We start from the raw sequence: 25,250 nt of genomic DNA on the forward strand, positions 1-25,250 counted from the left end.
TGTTAAGCATGTCCCAGTTTATGTCACCTTGCAGTACGAATTCTGACGATAGATAGGGGGCAATCAATTCAGCTGAGGGGGGTCTATAACAAGCGGCAGTGAGGGACTTATTTCTGAAGAGATGGATCTTTAAAAGTAGAAGCTTTAACTGTTTGGGCATAGACCTGGATAGTATGATAGAACTCTGCAGGCTCTCTCTACAGTAGATTACAATTCTGCCCCCTCTAGCAGTTCTGTCTTGACGGAAAATGTTGCAATTGGGGATGGAAATTTCAGAATTTGATGGCTTTCCCAAACCAGGATTCAGACACGGTTAGGACATCAGGGTTGGCGGATAGTGCGAAAGCAGTGAATAAAGCAAACTTAGGGAGGAGGCTTCTGATGTTAACATGCATGAACCCAAGGCTTTTACGGTTGCAGAAGTCTGCAAATAAGAGTGCCTGGGGACACACGGGGCCTGGGTTAACCTCTACATCACCAGAAGAACAGAAGAGGAGTAGGATGAGGGTACGACTAAAGGCTATAAGAACTGGTTGTCTAGTGCTTTGGGAACAGAGAATAAAAGGAGCAGATTTCTGGGCGTGGTAGGATAGATTCAGGGCATAGTGTACAGACGGGGTATGGTAGGGTGTGAGTACAGTGTGCGTAAACCTAGGCATTGAGTGACAATGAGAGAGGTTGCATCTCTGGAGGCGCCAGTTAAGCTAGGTGCGGTCTCAGCATGTGTGGGGGGTGGGACAAGGGGGCTATTTGAGGCATGTTGAGCAGGACTAGGGGCTCCGCAGTAAAATTAAACAATGAGAGCTGCCCTAAACAATGGTTTACAAGGCATATTGACAGAGAGAGGCATAAAGCAATCACAGGTGTTGATTGGGAGAGCTAAGACAACAACGGGTAAACAGCTAAGACAACGGGTAAATGGCGATGAATGGGCAGAGAGGGTCAGTTAGCTACACACAGGGCCTGAGTTCGAGGTTGGGGCAGACAAAAACAAAATGAAGTACCGTGTAAATGAACAGTCCAGCAGGCATCAGCTGTGTAGCCGAGTGATCATAGGGTCCAATGAGCAGCAATAGATGAAACAGGAAGCCGTTCAGTAGTCGATTACTACGCTAGGCGAGCGGGAGACACAGTGTTCAGGTTGGCTAGCGGGCCGGGGCTAGCAGATGGATATTCACCACATCCACGAGGCAGAGGCCGGTTGAGAACACATCGGCTGAATTACGTTAGCAGACCAGTCGTGATGGATCGGCGGGGCTCCGTGTCGACAAAGTGTCCAGGCCAAATTGGCAAGAGGTATTTTAGTTGGTGTACTTCGTTTGCTAGCCAGGAGATGGGCCTAGCTCGAGGCTAACTGGTGCATGCTTCTGGACAAGGGCGTTAGCCACAATAGCCACTCGGTAGCAGCTAACTAGCTGCGAAGATCCGGTGTAATGGTCCAGTACTTGCGGCAGGAATCCGGTGACGTAGTGGGAAAAAATTAAGCAGTCCGATATGCTCAGGGCTGATATCGCGCCGTGCAGACTGGCAGGTATTATCCGGGCTATCGCGACTGGTGTCTGTGCTAAAGGTAAAGACCGCTAGCAGTGGATAACAATGACAAAATAGCTAGTAGCTAATTAGCTGGCTAGCTCCTGATGGAGGTTCCAGTTATAAAATTAAAAAAATAGCAGATCCGTACCACATTGGGTGAGGCGGGTTGCAGGAAGGTATATTTAATCCGAAAATGGAAAAAATAAATATATTGAAATGTATACAAAAAAACAAAAAATACAACATTTACACAGGACAAAAACGTCTTACTGCTGCGCCATCTTGGGGTGGAAAAATTGTATAATTTAAAAAAATGATCTAAAACATTGTTAGTTAGTATTAAGCAGTCATAAAAGTATGCCTTTATTTACTTTGATGAACTACTAAAATAGTGATTTTGTCAGACAGCATAGGCTGCAGCTCTATAGAGCTTAGATGACTTGGAATGAAAGTCAAATAAAACAAATGTCATGAAATTGTATTAATTGTTTTATTCTGTGTTACATCATTCAACCCACATAATGCAAAGTGCATTTCATGTCCACCCCAAAAATATTATACCGAAAACAGTGATTATTTCTAAATAATCGAACCAAAAACTCTCAAAAAGCACTAAATCACTCAGCACTACTTGGGGGATACCCACCTCCATACGGAGAGAGAGTACCACCACGCCCTGCCTGGCCTACTCCCTCCACTACCCACACGGCAGCCTGGGTAAAGATGGCCAAGTGGTACAGAGAGGAGAGATGGGGAAGAGGAAAAGACAGGGAGGGGCAGAGACTGGGGATGTCTAGACGATTAGGAGGCAGACCGGTGTGCTTGCGTCAGTGTTGCATCATCCGTTACTGTCGGCAGTTCTCCTTTGTTTAGCACATCTAGATCCTTTAAATGGCAGGGTTTCCCAAACTCGGTCATGCCCCCCCCCCCCCCCCCCCCCCCCGTGCACATTTGGGGTTTTGCCCTCTACACAGCTGATTCAAATAACAAACTCATCATCAAGCTTTGATTATTTGAATCAGCTGTGTAGTGCTGGGGCAAAAACCAAAACGTGCAGCAGGGAGGGCCCCAGGACCGAGTTTGTGAAACCTTGCTCTATGGTGAAGTCATGATGTCATGTGTTTAAGTCCTGGGAAGCATCCTCACAGACTGCCTTTCATTTGTGGAAAATGAAGCAGTATAAAATTATCTTCAACCTTAATATTAAAGACAGCTTAAAGTGAGGAAATTGAAATCCCAACAAGTTTCTGATGCCATTTTAGGACAGACGAAATGTTTAAGCAAAGCCAGTATGAAGGCTATAGCCCATATACAATATGGAAGCTAGTCCAGTATGGGTCCAATTCAGCATTACTGCCACAAGAGGATTTGATGCTGCCCATGACCTATGACCTTTCCTCTGTACCTGCGGGTGGGGGGGGTGGGGGGGGGGGGGGTTACATCACGGAGACATGGCACCGTGTCAAGCAGAGTGTTGGAACCAGTGACCCTTCAGTGTGCACCTTACAATCACAGAACTGGGCCAAGCTATTTAGAGCTGCAGCAGACCTCCGTCTGGGTCCACACAAACCTGCTAAGTCCTTCCCCTGGCAAAGCAGACATGGGCGAGGGAGCGAAAGAGTGGGGGAAAGACTGGTAGAGGGATGATTTGAAGTTATGAGCAAGCAGGAGAAGTAAAATGGTTTACCCACAGGTAAAATGAGAGAAGGGGGCAAGAGAAGAGAGAGAGCGGGAAAGAAAGCAATGGAGTGCAAAAGAGTAAGGTCACAGGAGCTGCCAGCACCATGGGACTGTGGGTATATTCTCCCAGCATCCCTGTAGAGTGGCCTGACATGGACTGCAGAGCAGAGGCCGGTGGGTGGTGAGGGAAGAGAAAGAGGCATGATGTTTAAGAGAGGTTGGCACGTCCCAGGGATCAGAGTGCCAGGGCACCAACAGCCCTGCAGGCCTGACAGACAGAGTGGCTGGCTAACTAGGTCTATATATGGCCATTCTGTACAGCCCAGTAGAGGGAATCCTCCCCCACATACCACGCAAAGGCAGAACTTAATGAATTGTTCAGGTTTTGTTTTTATCGCTATCATTCTCTTCTCAGACGCACCGGAGGGCTCTCCATCCCATCTCTCAGTGCCAGCTGGTCTGGAGCCAAAGAGATCAAACTGATCTGAGAATCCCATTGTGGAGTCAGTCAGTGCAGGAAGAGGCTTTCAGCATACCATCACAGTGGGACTGGGAGGTCAATGCCTGTATAGTAGTAGTCGAAATGATTAATAAAATGTACGGTGGTAATATGAAAACACTGCAAATCCAACAACTAACTGTATTGAGACGTAGGACCACTAGATACAGTCTGGATCAACCATACAAAGCTGTGCACATCTGAGACCAGCATGGACACTGACGACCGTCTCCTTAATGAGGCAATTGCCAATTGTTCAGTGGCTAGGGGAGCACCATGAAGACACCGGATGCTGAAGATGGGGTTGGCTGGGGAGGAAGAACCACTGCCACTTTGTGGGTATTGAGAAGAGGACTGAGTTCCCACAAACACTACGTCAACGACGTTCAGGGAGATTGTAGTGCTGCAGCAAGCCATTACCACCAAGCATGACCTTAGCCTCCCTCTTATTTCAATGCTTTTACTGGGACTAGTACCAGGGTTTATCATAAGCAATTCATTATGAAATATTGAGAGCCAGAAGGAGGGGGGACGCTGGCAGTAAGATTTGGTATACAACAATGTGATTGGGGGAAATAGCCTAAGCCATTGCATCCACAACTAAAGGATCAGCCATTTTGAAAAGTTGAGTGTAACATTATAGCGGCACAACATTGCCCATTTTGAGAAGGGGCCTCTTGTAAAAATGTTAGTGAGTACCAGTATCTAATAGCTTTCATTCCAGTGCAAGGTGAGGATTAGGGCTGTTAATGGTTAAGTGCTGTTGAAACTACATTTTACTGGTCTTGCTTATCCGTCTATTGTTTCATTTGCATAATTTTGTGGAATTAAATTAGTGTGTGTGTATTTTCGTTATACATCATGCATCTTATTTATCACATGCGCACAGCATACAAAGCCTAGTTTGAGGAGCGGAATAGCCCATCACCTGTCCGACAGTGAGAGAGAACCTCAAAAAGCTGGTACTGAACTGTAACGTGTGGTTTTAGAAGCCCAGTCATTGCGCAACAAATTATTCTAAATGCAATCGCGCGCCATTTTTTGTTGTTGAGATGGACACTTAAAAATGAGCTGCTATTTTTATTTCTCAATCTCAACTCGTAATTCAAGCCCGTTTGCCATTCGAGTGCATAGGCTATAGTCATCGGTAGGCAGGCTATCAATGAGTCACCAACCACCATGCAACGTGAGCTTCAGGCAGTATAATTGTTTGAAACGAGAGGATGACCGATTAAATCGGCATGGCTGATTAATTAGGGCCGATTTCAAGTTTTCATAACAATCGGTAATCGGCATTTTTGGACACCGATTACATTGCACTCCACGAGGAGACTGCGTGGCAGGCTGACCACCTGTTATATGAGTGCAGCGTCAAAAGGAGCCATGGTAAACTGCTAGCTAGCATTAAACTTATCTTATAAAAAACAATCAATCTTAACATAAGTCACTAGTTAACTACACATGGTTGATGATATTACTAGTTTAACTAGCTTGTCCAGCGTTGCATATATTCAATGCGGTGCCTGTTAATTTATCATTGAATCACAGCCTACTTCGCCAAACGGGTGATGATTTAACAAGCGCATTCGCGGGAAAAAAAGCACATACGTTGCACAAATGTACCTAACCATAAACATCGATGCCTGTCTTAAAATCAATACACACAAGTATATTTTTTTACGCCTGCAGATTTAGTTAAAATAAATGCATGTTACCAGGCAATATTAACTAGGGAAATTGTGTCACTTCTCTTGCGTTCAGTGCAAGCAGAGTCAGGGTATACGCAACAGTTTGAGCCGCCTGGCTCGTAGTAAACTGTGTTTCTTCCTAACAAAGACCGTAATTAATTTGCCTGAATTTTACATAATTATGACATGACATTGAAGGTTGTGCAATGTAACAGCAATATTTAGAGACTTAGGGTTGCCACCCATTCGACAAAATACGGAATGGTTGCGCATTTCACTGAAAGAATAAACGTTTTGTTTTCGAAATGATAGTTTCCGGATTTGACCATATTAAATCACCTAAGGCTCGTATTTCTGTGTGTTATTATATTATAATTAAGTCTATGATTTGATATTTGATAGAGCAGTCTGACTGAGCGGTGGTAGGCAGCAGCAGGCTTGTAAGCATTCATTCAAACAGCACTTTCCTGCGTTTGCCAGCAGCTCTTCGCAATGCTTGAAGCACAGCGCTATTTATGACTTCAAGCCTATCAACTCCCGAGTTTAGAATGGCAATACGAACGTGCCTATAAGAACATCCAATAGTCAAAGGTATATGAAATACAATGCTATTGTTGCATGGAAACATGCAACAATAGCAAGCCCATCGTCTCGCAGTCAAAAGGCTATAGCCTATTATTGAACATGCAATTCCTGTAATGAAGCAGCTATAAATCGCCATTTTCCATCTTTTGCCAAAATGTAATTGGCGGGAAAACAGTTCTAAACAGCTCACCTAATGCGAGCGGTTCCATATGTGAGAGATGAACGTCTGTTAGAAACTAAGGGGGGGTTCACACCAAATTGGTTTGGTGCGGTTTTTCCAAACTGGTTCGTTTACTCAGTTTGGTTCGTTTGGACCTGTGTGAACTCTATTGGTACTAAACAACGCACGGCGGTTCGCTCTAAAAGGGTGGTTTTAGTCTGTTTCAATTAGTACGGTGGTGTGGTTCGCTGCAGGTGAGAACACAGTCCGGACCAAACGCAGAAAAAGAACCAGAGTCACGCATTATTGGTTGTTTGACATCATAACTTGACATCTCTGAAACATTGTGAGTAGCAGGTTAGGGGAGACGAGGGCTATACCGGGGATCTAGGCTGCGTTGGCCACGTCTTTTTACGTTTTTTTTTTTTTTTTTTTTTTTTTTACATTTGTTGACTGGTTAATGAGGGTGGGTTAGTCGGCAGCAAGTATTACCGAAATTTGCATCCCTGGTGAGCATATAAAATTGTCATCTTCCCTTGACTGTCACACCCACACATTGAGAGTTTCAAGTCTTATCTGAGGTCATTCAACTGGTTGGCCAAGTCAATCTAAACCCGAGCTACCACTGAGCTTAACAGTAAGGTCTAAACCTGGCACTAGCCCCAGACAACAATCACTGCCACCTTGCCCCTGCTGCTGTAACTGGCTGCAGGCATTTGAATCCAGAAGAGCCACATCGTGCAGCACGGGGCTGTGATATGGCATTTCAGTTCTTAGAGTGCCTGCAACCCGCTTCTGTCAAAAGCTCCAAATGAAAAGGTCACCCATTCAGTGGAGGTACTGTATGTCATCTGGGCTAGCTGCATCAAACAGACTGTGGCGACTGGTTCCGAGACAGTGTCACGAAAACATACCTCCATAACAAAAAGTTTGAAAACGAAAATAACAAAGAGAAGGAAAGGGGACATATGAGTTAGACTCAAAAAAAAAGTATGCATTTCAAAACTGTAATTCAATGCAAGAAATTGTCCTGGGCCTTCTGAATAGAAGAAATAGACTGTGCTTGATTGTCTTATTGTGAGAGGTTTGAATGGGTGAAAAACTGCTTTGCAAGGAAGAAGAAAAGCCTCACAGAAAGAGATAGAAAGTTATATTTCCGGAACAGAGCTAGTTGATTATTCAGCATTTGAGACCCGACTAATAAACACATCCTTTCTGTGGGTCTGGTGGTGGTTCCCAAAGAAAGCCAGACACATGGAGACAAAACCAGCTTTGTAATGAAGCTGCCTGGCCATGCAGGCTCTGTCTGGGGCCTAGGACAGCTGCTCTTCCTCCACCAGTTCCAGCTAGCTCCCCTTATTCAGACCACACGTCTAACTGATAGGTTAACCTAACCGTGTTACTGCACTGACCCATCATTGGTGTCAGGCAGCTGATGAGGTAGGGGGGGAAAGTACATATACACACAAAAGTATGTGGACACCCCTTCAAATTAGTGGATTTGGCCATTTCAGCCACACCAGTTGCTGACAGGTGTATAAAATCAAGCACACGGCCATGCGATCTCCATAGACAAACATTGGCAGTAGAATGACCTTACTACAGAGAACAGTGACTTTCAACGTGGCACCATCATAGGATGCCACCTTTCCAACAAGTCAGTTCGTCAAATATCTGCCCTGCTAGAGCTGCCCCGGTCAACTGTAAATGCTGTTATTGTGAAGTGGATATGTCAAAACGCAACAACGGCTTAGCCGCAAAGTGGTAGGCCACACAATCTCAGAACGGGACCGCCTAGTGCTGAAGTGCGTAAAAACTGTCGGCCCTCAGTTGCAACACTCACTACCGTGTTCCAAACTGCCCCCGGAAGCAACGTCAGCACAAGAACTGTTCGTCAGGAGCATCATGAAATGGGTTTCCATGGCCAAGCGGCCACACACAAGCCTAAGATAACCATGCGCGATGGTGTAGGCTGGAGTGGTGTAAAGCTTGCCTCCATTGGACTCCGGAGCAGTGCAAACAATCTCTGGAGTGATGAATCACGCTTCACCATCTGGCAGTCCGGACAAATCTGGGTTTGGCGGATGCCAGGAGAACACTATCTGCCCCAATGCAGTGCCAACTGTAAAGTTTGGTGGAAGAGGAAAAACCGTCTGGGGGTGTTTTTCATGGTTCGGTTAGGCCCTTTAGTTCCAGTGAAGGGAAATCTTAACACTACAGCATACAATGCCATTCTAGACAATGATGTGCTTCCAACTTTGTGGCACCAGTTTGGGGGAGGCCCTTTCCTGTCTCAGCATGACAATGTCTCCATGCACAAAGCGAGGTCCATACAGAAATGGTTTGTTGATCGGTGTGGAAGAAATTGACTGGCCTTGCCAGAGCCCTGACCTCAACCCCACCGAACACCTTTGGGATGAATTGGAATGGCGACTGCAAGCCAGGCCTGATCGCCCAACATCAGTGCCCGACATCACTAATGTTCTTGTTGGTGAATGATTGCAAGTCCCCGCAGCAATGTTCCAACATCTAGTGGAAAGCCTTCCCAGAAGAGTGGAGGCAGTTATAGCAGCAAAAGGGGGACCAACTCCATATTAATGCCCATGATTTTGCAATGAGATGTTCAACGAGCAGGTGTCCACATACTTTTGTTCATGTAGTGTACATAACTGGGCTACATATTAGCCTAGTTTATAACGTGCAGTTCACAGTACAGTCTCACTAGAGGAAGGGGAATAATTGATTGAAACAAACTGCCTTTATTTGGCATGACAATTATGTAGGTTAGAGGTTGGCATACAGTAAACCTCTGACATCCAATGGCTTTGGGACTGTCTGTTGTGAAAATGTACAGCAAACTAGAGCATGTAGACCTAACGGTCTGCAGAATAGCATATGAGGAAATATGAATCAGAAAACTACAACCCCCTGGTTCTCCATCTTTCAAATCAGCACAGACGAGTTGGCTTTGCTTGGAATCATTAGACCAAGGATGTCCTCCATTTTGCGTTACTAAACAGGCACATACACAGCCAGCCCGGGGCCCTCTTGCAGGACGTCCATTCTATTCCATGCAGTGGTAATGGCTGATGCTCTGCCTGACTATAAATGGCGAAAGATAGCATATAATAGCTCATAATAGGAGCCTTTGATGTAAATGTTTTAATGCACCAATTCCAATAAACTCTGTAGTCTATCATTTGGTGAAATGTATAAAGAGCAGTAAAGAGAATGAAAGTGAGTGACAAAAGCCTAAAAGTAAATCATTCTCTCCACATAGGCCCATGAAGCCATCTGTTCATGGAAGGAAGACGTTTGCTAGCAAGTTTTCCATTACCAACAGGGTCACATGACCAAAAGAAAACAGCATTGGTCTTTAAAGCCCTCTGTTCCACGGGGCTGGATCAGCTGAATGGTTCTGCTTTTACCTTTGAACATCCAGACTACCACTGTTGATTCTCCTCAGTCAGGAGTCCAGACTACCCTGCTCCTGAGAGTTAAGAGAATAGCCCCAGGACACAGCACTGCAGCAGCCCCTGTGAACCACCCTGCTTAACAGACTTTCCAGTTGTTTTCAAGCTGCTCTGCACAGTGTTGCTAGCCTGACTGTTTGAAAGAAGGGGTTAAACACAGGCCAGGCCTTCCACTGAACAGGAGGGTACAGGGAAGAGAGGCAGGTCACCAATAGTGGGTCAGACTCATCCTCAAAATCCGAGAGAAGGAACCCACTAAATTCTCCAAAAAGGTCAATTTCAACAATTACTTTAAACAGTCACCATGATCATTTTCACAGAGAAACATGACACCAAGAAACAGATGGTTGAGAGATGGGGAAAAGCCTGCTGTGTAACACATGATATTTTACTTAACCAAATTGTCTATGAAGCCAGTCCTAGTCTGGATCAGCAGGCAGCAGTAGTCTATTCCCTTTCCCCCTCTCTCCACAGCAGGATGTGATGTAGGACATGTGCTGCACTTTAAAAACACTCATAGCAACACTGGTCTGCAAACCCAGTTGCCATTTACTTCTAAACCCATCTATAATATTCATGGAAAATAAGATACACACACCACCCCCCCCCAATTTAGAAACAACTGAGCGTACAGGCCTAGCCTGGGTAGAAGATGAGAAACAGAGGAGCGTGGGCTAATGGAGTGGTGTGGTGCAAGCTACCTTCCATATTTCACCAAAGATGTTTTTACAAGCAATAATACACAGAGGGACATCTGCATCTTTACCAATCCAACCAGGGATTATAGGGGTGCAATGACAGAAACGTCCTGATGAGACATCTTGACATGAATCTAAGCATGAACACAGGCATGAAATCTGGATCATTTCGATGATCAATGCCAAAACTGCATCAATGTAACGTTAGCTACCTAGTGTCAGAAACCAGTATAGAAGATTAGGCCACAGATGAATTAAATAATATATATATTGGAACAAACCTTGTATACTTGTCCATAGGTGCCATTTCCGACCACTTCCACCAATTCAAAAATCCCTGCTGGATCCTGAAACGAGTCAAAAAATTTAAAAATTACCCAACCATAATAACATTTTTTTAAATGCTTTTGAATAATTGTTGCAAAAATGTGACCTAGATTAGCGCAGCTGTTGCGCCCTGATCTCCACAACATGCCAAAAGCATTTCGAACAAAGGAAAGCCAGGCAGCACGACAGCTTTCTCTCGATCCGAATAATAAATAAATAAGCCTCCCAGAAATGGTAACCCCGAAAATGTATCCATATTTTATTGGGTAAAACTGTTTGCTTTGTTTTTATATAACGTTAACTCACTGTTGTGGAATAGATTACATCTGGGGGTAGCCTAATCTTTAAGTAAAAGACACTTGTCCACCACTCACCCGCAATGAAGCCAGGTCTATTTCGACCAGACTTTTAGCCGGAGAGTCGTTCGCCATCTTTTAAATATAAACCGATCCTTCCTCCGCGTTGTGGAATCTTTGACGTGGTATCATTTGCGGTGCCTCCTTGTTAAAAAAAAGAACCCCTCGAGTATTCCTCTTTGTGGTCCGCTACTGTTGTCGAGGACACTAGGCTACTCCATGTTGAGGTGGCAGCTCGGCCCTTCGCTCGCTCAAATCCCAGTTCTGCTCCTCCTCACTCCCTGGCTTGTGAGAACCGCACAAACACAGGAAGCCGGTCGGGAATCAGAGGGGCAGGGCCTTGATGCAATAACCGGGGAGTGGTTGATTATTCAGTCAAGAAATAGAGATACAAAGCTATTTCTCTTCGTATCTGTCTCATCTAGTCAACGACTCCTCAAAAATAACAAGAAACGTCCTGATCAACTTTTTTCATGTGAAACGAAGGATGTCTGTAAAGAATAGGTGCGAGAGAAAAGGCGAGGCAGGCCTCTATCGCACAGAATCATGGACATGCGCACGTGAGCCATCGGTGTCAATATTCGTAATCATGGGTGTGGCAAGGGAACAATCGAACGAGCCTGAGCGGAGTGTGCACTGAAACGTCATTATTTGCTATGTACTACCGCATTAGGTTACCTTCAATGAGAGGCGTTCATACTTTGTCGTTTGAGCGCCATGTGCTGTCCCCCATAATAAATAGTCTATATTTAGTTATTAGGACATTTACAGCGGACACACTGCTGTGTACTTTATTGGGTGAGTCTCGACCCCTCATGCTAAAGCAGTACTTCAGGGTGATATTTCCCCTACCTGCTTACTTTTCTCACTTCCCTTTTTCGTCATTACTGTATGCAGCTGATCCTGTCTCAGTCGGTGGGCATCTGGCCAAAGCCCCCCTGATGTTAGCCTCATATTCAGACACCTTTCTATAGTTGCCCCGTGCTTCATAACATCAGCGTGGTAACTCACACTGTTCTTTCCTACTATAGATCATGTGATCTGTGTGTATTCTATACAAAATGGCAAGCAACAATGTTCCTTGTGAAGGAGCTGGCCTTACCCCATGCACATCAAGGAGTTAAAATAATAACTGGACAGATAAAATGGTCAGAATTCAATACATATTTATTAGGCTACAAAACAGATGGTTCAAGAGACCATGCTAATTGACACAACAAAAACCTTTCCTGCAGAGCATACAGCATGTCTACCTCCGCAAAGCATTATTTTCACACTGTTCAAACAGACCCCCTTTCAAGACACAAACCAATTAAGCTCAGGTTTGGCCACTTAGTAGGCGTGGCCAACACACTCAAATTGACGAGTCAACTGACTGTTGAGGATATAGTCTATAGTAAATGTATAACTACATGGAATGGTTTGAATAATAAACATTTTGGGCCAAATTAACACACAAGTAACAAAATCATACATTTAAAAGGTATTAGTTAAGATTAATTGAATGCAATAAATTGCAATTTTCAGTGAGCAATTTCTGCAAATGTGTCTGGGACACAGGTTGGTGGCACCTTAACTGAGGAGGACAGGCTCATGGTAATGGCTGGAACGGAATCAGTGGAACGGTATCAAATACCTCAAACATATGGTTTGAAGCCATTCCATTTGTGCCCTTCCAGCCATTATTATGAGCTGTCCTCCCCTCAGCAGCCTCCACTGGTCTGGGAGAATGAAGGCGTGTGTTTATCAAGAGGGTTTGGCTAATGAATCAATTGGGGGAGAATCCAGATCATTCCAACACAGTGATGACAGAGTACGGAGGTGAATGTCTACAAATGTGTTGTTTCCGGTTCTGACTTCATAGTAACCCAAATTACTCACCTGACTGCATCTCCTAGATCTGACTGTGTGTGAGAGATACGCTAAGTCACAGAAGATTTTAATGTGGTGCACACCCGTCCTTACAATTTGCAAAATGGCATATTTTGTGACTTTGCCCAGGCCTCTTGACAACCTCTGTTTGTGGGGGGAAAGAGACCTACTGTGTGATTTTGGAATTGACTCATGTAAATAACTATGAAGGTGAGTGTCTATACATGCCTCACAACAGCACAGTGGAAAGAAACACCACTTGGCCTCATTGTTACAGCACGTCAAACTCATTCCACAGAGTGCCGAGTGTCTGCAGCTTTTCGCTCCACCCTTGTACTTGATTGATGAATTAAGGTCACTAATTAGTAAGGAGCTCCCCTCACCCGGTTGTCTAGGTCTTAATTGAAAGGGGGAAAAAATCAAAAAAAATCTGCTGTCACTTGGCCCTCTGTGGAATGAGTTTGACACCCCTGCTGTACAGCATCCAATGATGAACAGTACCTTATTAAGGGACTTCAACCCGGGACAAAGACACTGTTTTTAAAACCAACTTCAGCTCCTGTGACCAGTCTGGCTAGACCAGGAGAATACAGCAGTGTTGCTGGGAAAACAACGGAGAGGCTGAAAACATTACTTCCGATGTGCATCTGGGGAATTGAGCAAGTTTATTGGTTAATTAATCAAGATGGTTGACTAGCTATGAAGCCACTTATAAAGACACGAGTTAGGCTTACTATATTTAAATCGAGCTTTGATTAATTTAACTAAACTAAAACTAGGCTGTTGAATGACAGGGGTGATGTCCTACTGTCCATTGTTTTTATGACAGAGAGGATCTGTCCACCACAAAAGAGCACCTGTTCAAATGTCGGGTTGTCTGCATCGATCCTCTTAGCTCACACATTTACTGCCACCCTGTGGATCTTTGGTGCTACTACAATGTGTTGTGCTGCTATTTTTCTCTTGCATCAAGCGCTCCCTGCTGCCATGATTACCAATATACACTAGAACATATTGTTTCAGTAATGGATGGTGTGCATTATTCTATTAATTATGTCCCATAGAAAAATGCTAAATTTCTGTACATGAAAATTGGATTCACATGGCGAATAGTAGAAAAAAACATATTGCAGAAATAATTTAAGGCCTCATTTGTACACAGGTCAACAATAAAACAAGATAAACCTAATGTACCACACATAAACATGACAAAACTGGACTTAAAGGAATTTACCCAAAGATATGTGCGCGAACCTGACACCCATTTATGTGTTTTGGTTGGGTAGGGCTAGTCCATCGACCCTTTTTGTAAGACTCAATTAGAAACCCATTCCTGAGATCATGAACAACACTGGTAAATCATTCCCACTGTTGAAACTGAGGCTAGAGCTTCTGCGGAAAATTGAGTTTCTCCCTTCTTCTCCAGGGCCCAGTTTTCCAAAAATGATATATCTGGTTTTGTCTATCGGATAGGATTAAATGCATAGAAATATAATTAATAGAACAGAAAAATAACTGACTTCAACAGGGACTCCTGTTCTATTCATATGCATTTAATCCTAGCCAATAGGCGAAATCCAGATTGTCAAAAGTTATCTAACTGGGCCCAGATGATTCTAAACTGATCACCTCCAGGGGGGCCACTACAGTGGTGATGATGATGCTGCTGCTGAAGATGGTCGCCGTGGTGGCGGGTGTTTGCGTGTGACGAGGCTGAGCACCCGGCAGGTGGTGCTGAGGCGCTCTCGGAGGGTGGTCATGGCCAGGATGCTTAGCTGGGCTCTCTTCTCCAGGGGCAGTACAGCCAGCAGCCACCAACACCATGCAGGACCACTGGCACTCCCCTGAGAACACAGAGGCAGTGTGTGGTAGGGTTAGAGAAGACAGGACACAGAGAATTATTCCATATTACAACCAACAGTGTCTACTGCCAAGATGCCACTGTTTATTAGTTTAATCAGATTTTATGAAGGTGAATTCTTAGATGAACAGATACGGGGATTTAGATTTAGCTGGGTGGATCTACATGGTCAGAGTTTTTCCTGACCAGGCAACGAAACCAGGAAAAACTCAGAACCATAGTTCTACTGTACGTATCTGCTGACTGTTTCTTACCTGTATGTCACAGTCTTTTACGGGCAGCTGTCCAAAGTGGCAGACGATCTGGTTCTTCATGTTGTCTTTGAGGGAGGTGAACCAGGTGCTGGCCTGCTCGTACACAAAGTCATGCAGCTTCTGCAGCTCCACGAGCTCCTCTCCATCCACCTTCTGGTCCTCCAGGTGCTCTATCTTGGCTGTGTTGTAGCCGTCACGGTGGCCGTGGCTCAGCACTCTGAAGCGGGACACTCCAACCGTGTCGACCACCGAGCGCCCGTCTGGTTGGAACTTCACGTCTGTCACCTCCAACATGCAGCCGTAGTCTGCGAAGCTGTGGCCAGGGAAACGCAGGGTATACAGATGTAGGATCTTATTGTGAGACAGTTTGCTACAGCAGAAAAATTATTCTGCAGCAACTGGAAATGGGAATTATTATGTGGATTATAATTCATGGACATTTTTGTAGGGGTTGATAAAGTTTTTCGTTAGGGCAAATCAAGTCGAATTTACAAACTACAGAAGCCTTTTTAAAACTCAAAATACACTACAAGTTTGCATTTCCCGCTGTGCAGGGAAATTCTCTGCAACAAAAGAGTGATCAAATTAAGATCCTACATCTGTATTAGCCATTTGCTCACATGAATCTGTTGGAGTGAAAGTGTGAGGGATAGGCTAGTGTAGTGGAGGTAGTTCACAGAGCTACCCCTGTGTGGATGAGTAACTATGCCGGAAACCTGTTAGCACTCAGATAAAATGTCTAGGGTAGGCTTTAGTTCGGTGGGCTAACATGGTCTTGAATTGAGTCGCAAACACAGGTTTGCTACCCTTTTGGTTAAACTAGTGTCAAAGTGTTTTGATGGCTGTGTGGGCACAGGTGTAAAACCTCCACTCACCCTTTGATGTCGTCAGCGATGCACATTCCAAACTGCTTGGTTCCCGTCTCCATAGAACGTCGGATCATCAGCCTATAACACGGCTCGAAGACTTGCAGGGGGCAGGGGATTGTGGGAAATGCCATGGTGCAGATGAAGATGGGCACTTCCCGGGTCAAGCTGCAGAGAGAATAAAACGTGGGTTAAACCACTAAATATGATATTCTGCCCAAATAATATTGTATCATAATGATGGATTCTAAAACATTGTCAGACATTTTGTTTTGAGAAGGGGCTGAAATGTAATGAGGCCTGACTCACTTTGACAGCTCTGCCATTTCTTCCTGGTGCACCTTGCTCCTCTCAGCCAGCTCCTCAGACAGGTAGCGCTGCAGCACCTCCTCCATCAGCAGGGTCTTATGGTACCCTCTAGTGGCCAGGTACTGCAATTACAACAGGTTCAATTAGATAACAAGAGGAATTTGGGTCATAACTCATTTTTACCTCATGTTGTCTTTCAGTAATTGGTATTCATTTCCAATAGTAGTGAAGGCAGGTCTGTGTGGTGACTATTTACCTCTGTAATGTTCTCTTTACACAGGGGGCAGTTGGGGTTGTGGTCCAGACAGCGCTCAAGACACTTCATGCAGAAGGTGTGTCCACAGGGGGTGGTGACTGGCTCGTAGAACAGCCTGGAGAAAACGCATGGGGGGGGGGGGGCAGGTTTTAATAACTGCGTAGTGACAACTGGACCTACAAACAGGGTGTGTGTGTGTGTTTGACTTACCTCATACAAACAGAGCAGTCCATGTCAGTGCTATCCAGGAGCTGAGGAGGCACCTCTCTCCTCTCACTGCAACAAGCAGCAGGCATCTGGGATGAGCTTGACTCATCTGAACACAAGACTCAAACAAATACATTTACATTATTGCTGAGGTTTCTATACGTTTTTAATGATTGCATTCACGCAACACTAAGATACTTTGCAAGATTTTTGCTCACTAGTATTACTTTAAAAATCAACAATAAATAATTGCCAATTGGAATGGGAGGGGTTGGATTAGGTACCTTTTCTGGGGAGCTTGTTGGGGGGTGCAGAGCCTTGGGGCTCGTCTGAGAACTTCCTCTTTAGGCCAGGGGGAAGAGGTAAGGCAGCCACGACAGAAGCCAGGGTCTTGGAGTCCTCACATGAGGACTTGGTCTCTGCCCCAGTGTCAGATAAACTTTCTCTACGGCCAATAGGGGTTTGGCTCCATCTACGAGGGGTGGAATGGAGGGAGCCGAGGAGAAGGGAGGCCGGTTTGAGTTGGGAGGCGGGGCCTGTTTGGTGGTGGGGGAGTGATGACGTGGGGAGACCGTCCTTCTTGAACACGGAGAACATCTCACTGAGCATCTACAGGGGGAAAGAGACATAAGACAGTGACTGGCAGTTATCGCAGTCAATCGGGCACACAAGTGGTTGCGTAACTGGTTTGGTGAACTAACTAATTCAATTTAATATAACTTTAATGGTATAGAAACACAGCGGAGTAGCTTAACTTCTGCGTTTCCAGCTTGACTGATGTCCAGTCTGGCTTCAAAGCCAGACAGTAGAAGTATTCTTGCAGGGCCTCTTCATTATAACCGGCTTTGTTCAGAGCCAGGGCCTTCACGTAGTGAGCCTGAGAACACAAAACCCAAGTAACACAGCATCTTCAGGTTAACTTACACAAAAACATTTGGGTAAATGTGTTAATGTCAGGAAACAGTTGCGTGTTTCCTTACCTTGGGAGAGAGGGGCGTCAGTCGACACATGGCGTCTCCATCCTGTACGGCCTGTCTGAAATTGCTCATCTCCATGTGTAGCTCTGCCCGTCGGCCCAGCAGCCTACACATAGAAGGGGCTGTGAGGAGAGAACATGATACAAACATTAGTTAAGAGTCAGATTCAGCTTAAGTTATTCACATATCTCCAGCATCCTCCATTGCTCGTGTTCAGTACCTTAAAACCAGTATAAAACCAGGCTGTATGGGTTTGAAGACAGTTAATTATTAGTTTGTCATTGATATGTCATTACTTAACAGCTTTACCTGTATTCATAACCCTTTTACAACCCCCCTGAGAGGGTAATGTGTTACCTAAATATTCAACCTATAAACAGTTACGCAAATGATGACAAGCTGTATGTAGGGCAGAATATTATTTCATAAGATCCAGGTCATATGTAACTAGTTCTGGGCTAGGTCATGAGTTGAAGCAGTTCCACCATTCCTGCCCTCTTTCGCTCCTCAGAACTTTGCATACCTCTATCCTATTACCTTGCGCGCTGAGGCCTACATTACTGATGGGTAGAGATTAGAAGAGGAGTGTCACTTCCAGACGCCCTGTCATTAAATGCTGTGTGTGGGTCAAGACAAAAATGTCTGCCTGTGTCTAACACCACAAAGCACTTGTCTATGAAATGCCTGACTTATTTGGAAAGCCTACCATAGCTACCTATGCATAAAATAATAAAGTAGAAGCTACCTTCTGCCTACTCTGATCCCTAGACTAGAGTTCTCTCAAACTCCACAGGCATTTCTCTACAAACCAGGTCAGCCCAAATCATGATTCTTCTGGCTGTGCTATTATGACAAAAGTGCATGACTTTACTTACACAACTCATGCCTTAGCTGAACTTGTCATCATGGTGTGATGATGCTGATATATCCCAACCTCTATCTGGTATAGTTTGTGTTATGAACATGGCACATGTGGTAATGCACTTATCCCATAACCACTGTTTCCCCTCACCCAATCGCTACACTTGTGGCAGTGATAGGATTATCCCTGCAGACTGGGGCTGTTCCCCTTCAATCAGTGATGTCAATAACATGGCTATGACCTTATGGGTTGACATAACCTACTACAAACCGATGCACTTCACAGAAGTGGCTTACAGGCTTTTATTTCAATGTGCACAGAAAGATCATAAGAATAGAATGATAATGCAATGTTAAAGGGACAATCTTCAGTTTTTTTGGACTTAAAATGTATGTTATGTACCCATTGATTCTTAGAATATAACTTAAAATGGCTCATGACCTTTGTTCAACAGTTATCTATCAGAACCCAAAATGTTAGCTTTTTTAACTGCAATTTTAGTTCTACGAATTGGAGTGGTTACATTTCTCCAGCCCCATTCCTCAGCGTTTTACTAAAAGTGTCGCTGAATACGCTTTGTCTCAACTGCGGATTTCCCCTTTAAATACGTTTTTATTTTACTCTACCTTTTTCAAGAGCGTTGTTGTATTTTTCAAGAGCGTTGATAAAGCCACGTTCGTTCCACAATCTATCTCCTTCAAGCCAGCATCTTCTTGCTTCACTCTCTGCGCAAAACCATTTACCCAACAGGCCACTGAGTACTATATTCACTTTAAAACAGATTGGTTTTAATTCTCTACTTGTTTCGTTCAGTTTGTAACGACATAATTCACATTCTTTGATACCGTCATCCTCAATGCATGGTTTGCAGAATGTATGGCCGCATTCCAAAGTTGTTGGCTCGATTAACAAGCACTTGCAAAGCCGACATGAGAACAGGTCCAACGAACGCTCATCCTCTGAAACACCATCGGAGTCTGTGCATTCTTTAAGGCATTCTTTTACGCGCAAAGTGTGCACAATACAGTCAACGAGAGACCCTAGTTCGTTTGGTCGTAACCTGTCCAAATTGGCGGCGGTGCAATATGATTCCAGAGCGTCCGCTATCCGCCCTGCCCGGCTGAGCGCGTCCGCTTTCAGGAGGCAGAGGCTCCTGTCCGGGTGTCGGAGGTCCGCCAGCTGGGAGCTGTAGATCTCAGCAAGGAGGTTGAAGTCCCCAGCACGGAAGGCTTCCCGTGCAACTGACAGCATTTCTGGACACAACCCCGCAGCAGCAGTATTGTCGTGGATAAAATAATCCAAGTGGTTTTCAAAACGAACATCCATATTAGTGACGTCTATACCATCTATGTGTAAAAAAAACTATTAAAATAAAATGAATGAATTGGTCGATAAAGACAGACCGAGAATTGACTTCGTCCAATCACTGGTTGTTTTTTTATGTAACCTGCTACACTGAAAGTTTGTATAACCTCCCGAATCAGGATACACGCGATTGGAGAGAAATTCTAAATGCATATTGGGCTTCAAATTAATCAACGCATAATAAATAAATAAACACCCATAAACCGTCAACCTAATTTTACTGTGACCTAGGTGAATGCGCTGCGTTTGGTAATGGCACGTGACTTCAAGGGAGAGACCCCATTGGTGTGTTGTGTTTTTTTTTTCGTGTGTTATATGGTTCGTTTTGTAACGACAGGAGGTTGTGTAAGTGAACATTAATGATGAATGGAAAAGGTCCGTTTCTTGGAGATTATGACATGGATACATATAACTAGGATAAAGTTCCTTATTTCTAGAGTCGAGGCGTATAATGCAAAGGGTCTATATTTGTCCAAAGTAGCTAACAAAACCTTGATCAAGATGATTTTTAAAAATTATGTAAGCATTTTTTACATTTTTTTTAACATGTACAAGAAATAGTGGGTCACTGAAAGATTATAGACTAAACATAATGGTTATTTATTTATCAGACGTCATTATTCATGAAAAAATACATTTTGCTATTGATAGGCTAATGACAGTTACTGCGTTTGTCAAACTTAACTCAAATCAAATGTTATTGGTCACATGCACATATTTAGCATATGTTATTGCGGGTGCAGCGAAATGCTTGTGTTCCTAGCTCCAACAGTGCAGCAGTATCCAACAATTCACACAAATCTAAAAGTAAAAGAACGGAATTAAAAAATATATAGATATTAGGGCAAGCAATGTCGGAGTGGCATTGACTAAAATAAAGTAGAACACAGTATATAGATATGAAACGAGTAAAACAGTATGTCAACATTATTCAAGTGACTAACGTTCCATTATTAGTGACCAGTGAGTCCATGTCTATGTACAAGGTGCAGGGTTGAGTAACCGGGTGGTAGCCGGCTAGTTAAAGGGTCATCTATGTTAGAACACTAGTGTCTATATATTGGAGGCTGTTATGTTATTTCTTTTTTCCATTAAACTTTTATTCATACTAGCTATTCTCTAAAAAATAGATCTATTTAAGATAAGGATTACTTTATTGGTCCATTTACTATATGAGCAACTGCGATTTTTTGTTGTTGTATATCCCATTCTCCCCGGAAGACATACACATACTTTTTTCCACTCTATCTTGCATTGACTATGCGCGCACACACACTAGACTCTACCCACACACAAAACGCACGTACACTGACATCCCAACACACACACAGCACGCGCATACATGCATACTGACGCCACACACCCATTAACACTCACCACATACGCTGCTGCTACTGTCTATTATCGATCCTGTTGCCTAGTCACTTTACCCCTACCTATATGTACATAGCTACCTCAATTACCTCGTACACATCGACTCGGTACTGGTACTCCCTGTATATAGCCATGTTACTTTTACTCGTTATTGTTATTCACTGTGTATTTATTCCTCATGTCACTATTTCTATATATAGGTATGTTTTATCTGTATCTTAACTCTGCATTTCTGGAAAAGGACTCGCGCAATACGGAAGTGGACAGATGACTTGCCGAGTTAAATAAAGGTTAAATTAAAATAATTAAATGACGCGGCTACTACGCTACAAGACTGTTCTGCTAGCACAGACTGGAATATGTTCAGGGATTCAAGTTAAATAAAAGGTTAAATACATGTTTGGTTTTTTTCATCCAATGGCATTGAGGAGTTCTTGACATTTTCCGGATTGAATGACCTTCATGTCTTAAAGTAATGATGGACTGTCGTTTCTCTGCGTATTTGAGCTGTTCTTGCCATAATATGGACTCTTGTCTTTTACCAAATAGGACTATCTTCTGTATACCACGCCTACCTCGCCACAACACATCTACTATTCTACAATGTAGGAAATAGTAAAAATAAGGAAAAACCCTGGAATGAGTAGGTGTGTCCATACTTTTGACTGGTACTGTAGGTCCTGGATGTCAGGAAGCTTGGCCCCAGTGATATACTGGGCCGTAGACACTACCCTCTGTGGCGTCTTAAGGTCAGATGCCGAGCAGTTGCCATACCAGGTGGTGATGTAACTGGTCAGGATGCTCTCGATGGTGCAGCTGTAGAACTTTGAGGATCTGGGGGCCCATGACAAATCTTTTCAGTCTCCTGAGGGGGAAAAGGTGTTGTCGTTCCCCTTTTCACAACTGTCTTGGTGTGTTTGGACCATGATAGTTTGTTGGTGATGTGGACACCAAGGAACTTTAAACTCTCTACCCGTTCACTTCAGCCCTGTCGATGTTAATGGGGCCTGTTCGGTCCTCCTTTTCCTGTAGTCCACAATCAGCTCCTTTGTCTTGATCACATTGAGGGAGAGGTTGTTGTCCTGGCACCACACTGCCAGGTCTCTGACCTCCTCCCTGTAGGCTGTCTCATCGTTGTCGGTGATCAGGCCTACCACTGTTGTGTCGTCAGCAAACTTAATGGTGTTGGAGTCATGCTTGGCCACACAGTCGTGGGTGAACAGAGAGTACAGGAGGGGACTAAGGATCAGCGTGGCAGATGTTGTTACCTAACCTTACCACCTGGGGGCGGCCCGTCAGGAAGTCCAGGATCCAGTTGCAGAGGGAGGTGTTTAGTCCCAGGGTCCTTAGCTTAGTGATGAGCTTTGTGGGCACTATGGTGTTGAATGCTGAGCTGTAGTCAATGAAAAGCATTCTCGCATAGGCAATCCTTTTGTCCATGTAAGAAAGGGCAGTGTGGAGTGCGATTGAGATTGCGTCATCTGTGGAACTGTTGGGGCGGTATGCGAATTGGAGTGGGTCTAGGGTTTCTGGCATGATGGTGTCTATGTGAGCCATGACCAGCCTTTCAAAGCACTTCATGGCTACCGACGTGAGTGCTACAGGGCGGTAACCATTTAGGCAGGTTACCTTCGCTTTCTTGGGCACAGGGACTATGGTGGTCTGTTTGAAACATGTAGGTATTAAAGACTTGGTCAGGGAGAGGTTGAAAATGTCAGTGAAGACACTTGCCAGTTGGTCCGAGCATGCTTTGAGTACGTCTTGGTAATCCATCTGGCCCCACGGCTTTGTGAATGTTGACCTGTATAAAGGTCTTGCTCACATCGGCTATAGAGTGTGATCACACAGTCATCCAGAACAGCTGGTGCTCTCATGCATGCTTCAGTGTTGCTTGCCTCGAAGCGAGCATAAAAGGCATTCCGTCTGGTAGGCTCACGTCACTGTGCAGCTCGCGGCTGGGTTTCCCTTTGTAGTCCGTAATAGTTTTCAAGCCCTGCCACATCCGACGAGCGTCAGAGCCAGTGTAGTAGGATTCAATCTTAGTCCTATATTGACGCTTTGCCTATTTGATGGTTCGTCTGAGGGCATAGCGGGATTTCTTATAAGCGGACGGATTAGTGTCCCGCTCCTTGAAAGCGTCAGCTCTAGCCTTTAGCTCAGTGCGAATGTTGCATGTAATCCATGGCTTCTGGTTGGGAAATGTACGTACGGTCACTGTGGGTACGACGTCGTTGATGCACTTATTGATGAAGCCGGTGACTGAGGTGGTATACTCCTCAATGCCATTGGATGATTTTTTTAAATTTATTGAACCTTTATTTAAATTTAATCCCTGAACATATTCCAGTCTATGCTAGCAAAACAGTCCTGTAGCGTAGCATCCGCGTCATTTTAATTATTTTTTATTTAACTAGGCAAGTCATCTGCCCACTTCCATATAGCGCGAGTCACTGGTACTTCCTGCTTTAGTTTTTGCTATGAGCAGGAATCAGGAGGATATTATTATGGTCAGATTTTCCAAATGGAGGGCGAGGGAAAACGTTGCATGCGGTAAAACTGATTTAAATTTGCCTGCATTATAGTCCCCAGCCACTAGGAGTGCCGCTACTGGATGAGCATTTTCTTGTTCGCTTATGGCCTTATACAGCTCGTTGAGTGCAGTCTTGGTGCCAGCATCGGTTTGTGGTGGTAAATAGATGGCTAAGAATAATATAGATGGTAGATAGTGTGGTCTACAGCTTATCATGAGGTATTCTACCTCAGGCGAGCAATACTTTGAGACTTCATTTATATTAGACAAAGCACAACAGCAGTTATTGACAAATAGACACACACCCCCGCCCCTCGTCTTACAAGACGTAGCTGCTCTGTCCGGTCGATGCACGGTGAAGCCAGCCAGGTCTATATTATCTGTGTCGTCGTTCAGCCACGTCTCGGTGAAACGTAAGATATTACAGTTTTTAATGTCACGTTGGTAGGATAGCCTTAATCGTAGATCGTCCAGTTTGTTTTCCAATGATTGCACGTTGGCCAATAATACAGAGGGTAGTGATGGTATACCTACTCGTCGGCAAATTCTTACAAGGCAATCCGCCCTCCTCCCCCCTTTTCTGTTTTTTTCTTCACGCTGATGACGGGGATTTGTACATTGTCCTGACAATGCAGCATATCCTTCGTGTCGGACTAATTAAAGAAAAAAATCTTAGTCCAGTTCGAGGTGAGTAATCGCTGTTCTTATGTCCAGAAGGTACTTGGCCTATCCATAGGGGGTATTTGAGAAGATTCATGAGACCATAGACCTACTGGTAAAAATCACGTGGGGGTACAGTAACCGAAAAAGATTGAGAACCACTGATCTACCCTAGAGATGGGCGATATGGCCAAAATCTCATATCCCGATATAGGTCATTTCATATCCCAATAACGATGCATATCACGATATAACACGTTTTCTGTAAATTCAATGAATCAATATTTTATATAAAATAACCACATGTAAAGGCCTATTTCTTATTACATTTTGAATTATACTCACCAAATAAAAAGGTACTTACTCATATTTTATTTTATCCTTTTATTTAGAACAGTGGTGCGAATTTTAAATTAAGCATGTAACAAAATATAAAATATGAATGTATAAAATCGAAAAAGGTAAATGGAAAACACTTGAAATATAGTTGGAAACAAAATAAATATGGGCCTAAAATATATCCCCGAAAAATGATTTTTTGCATATTATTTTGGCATTAATACGTGTCACAAATCAATGTGCATTTGGTACCTTGGGTCGAGTGTTAGCACCAACTCACGAAACCCCCGTTTCTCTACCATGTAAATTTGGGCCATGTCTTTGCGGGTGTAAATTATAACCGCAACTGTTATCTCCTTCCATCTTCGTGAATCTTTGCCGTGGGCAAAAGCCTCTTGCAACGTCTGAGTCTGGAATTTGTTTTGGGCACTCGACTTTACTTTTTAGGGTCTCATCCGTAGTCTCTCCGTACTGTTTCAGTACATGATTCTTGCGTAGGTGGTGAAAAAAAAAAAGGTT

The 25,250-nt window shown here is 44.1% G+C and overlaps 2 protein-coding genes across 3 annotated transcripts in view; both read right to left on the reverse strand.

Annotated features, from left to right (window-relative positions):
* Window positions 1-11,333, reverse strand: part of LOC120033521 (mitogen-activated protein kinase kinase kinase kinase 4-like) — a 50,407-nt gene extending 39,074 nt beyond the window's left edge. Inside the window, exons 1-2 of one of the 2 annotated variants that reach the window (XM_038979898.1) lie at window positions 11,018-11,333; window positions 10,598-10,663 (exon numbers count right to left, since the gene is read on the reverse strand). In XM_038979898.1, coding sequence (XP_038835826.1) covers window positions 10,598-10,663; window positions 11,018-11,074 — 123 coding nt within the window. In that variant the 5' untranslated portion in view covers window positions 11,075-11,333. The remainder of the gene's footprint in view (window positions 1-10,597; window positions 10,664-11,017) is intronic. The other variant, XM_038979899.1, reaches the window with a different exon arrangement.
* Window positions 11,334-13,505: 2,172 nt separating this feature from the next.
* Window positions 13,506-21,234, reverse strand: LOC120033539 (LON peptidase N-terminal domain and RING finger protein 2-like). The gene is made up of 10 exons (XM_038979929.1): window positions 21,206-21,234; window positions 17,605-17,723; window positions 17,379-17,501; window positions 16,909-17,233; window positions 16,628-16,745; window positions 16,418-16,532; window positions 16,162-16,283; window positions 15,862-16,020; window positions 14,987-15,299; window positions 13,506-14,715 (listed from the first exon to the last, which is right to left on the reverse strand). The coding sequence occupies exons 2-10, from the start codon at window positions 17,713-17,715 to the stop codon at window positions 14,515-14,517; spliced, it is 1,587 nt and encodes a 528-aa protein (XP_038835857.1). The 5' UTR covers window positions 17,716-17,723; window positions 21,206-21,234; the 3' UTR covers window positions 13,506-14,514.
* Window positions 21,235-25,250: the final 4,016 nt, after the last annotated feature.

The sequence above is a fragment of the Salvelinus namaycush genome, chromosome 40 (assembly GCF_016432855.1).
Source record: "Salvelinus namaycush isolate Seneca chromosome 40, SaNama_1.0, whole genome shotgun sequence".
Classification (NCBI taxonomy): domain Eukaryota; kingdom Metazoa; phylum Chordata; class Actinopteri; order Salmoniformes; family Salmonidae; genus Salvelinus; species Salvelinus namaycush.

Bases quoted from the DNA above. Each gene is read 5' to 3' on its own strand.
- LOC120033539 (XM_038979929.1), bottom strand. From the start codon at position 17,715: ATGTGTAGGCTGCTGGGCCGACGGGCAGAGCTACACATGGAGATGAGC. The intron at 16,746-16,908 runs GTACCTAATCCA...TATTTGTTTGAG, and splicing joins CAACAAGCTCCCCAGAAAAG to TCTTGTGTTCAGATGAGTCA. The intron at 16,021-16,161 runs GTGAGTCAGGCC...TTCTCTCTGCAG, and splicing joins GAAATGGCAGAGCTGTCAAA to CTTGACCCGGGAAGTGCCCA.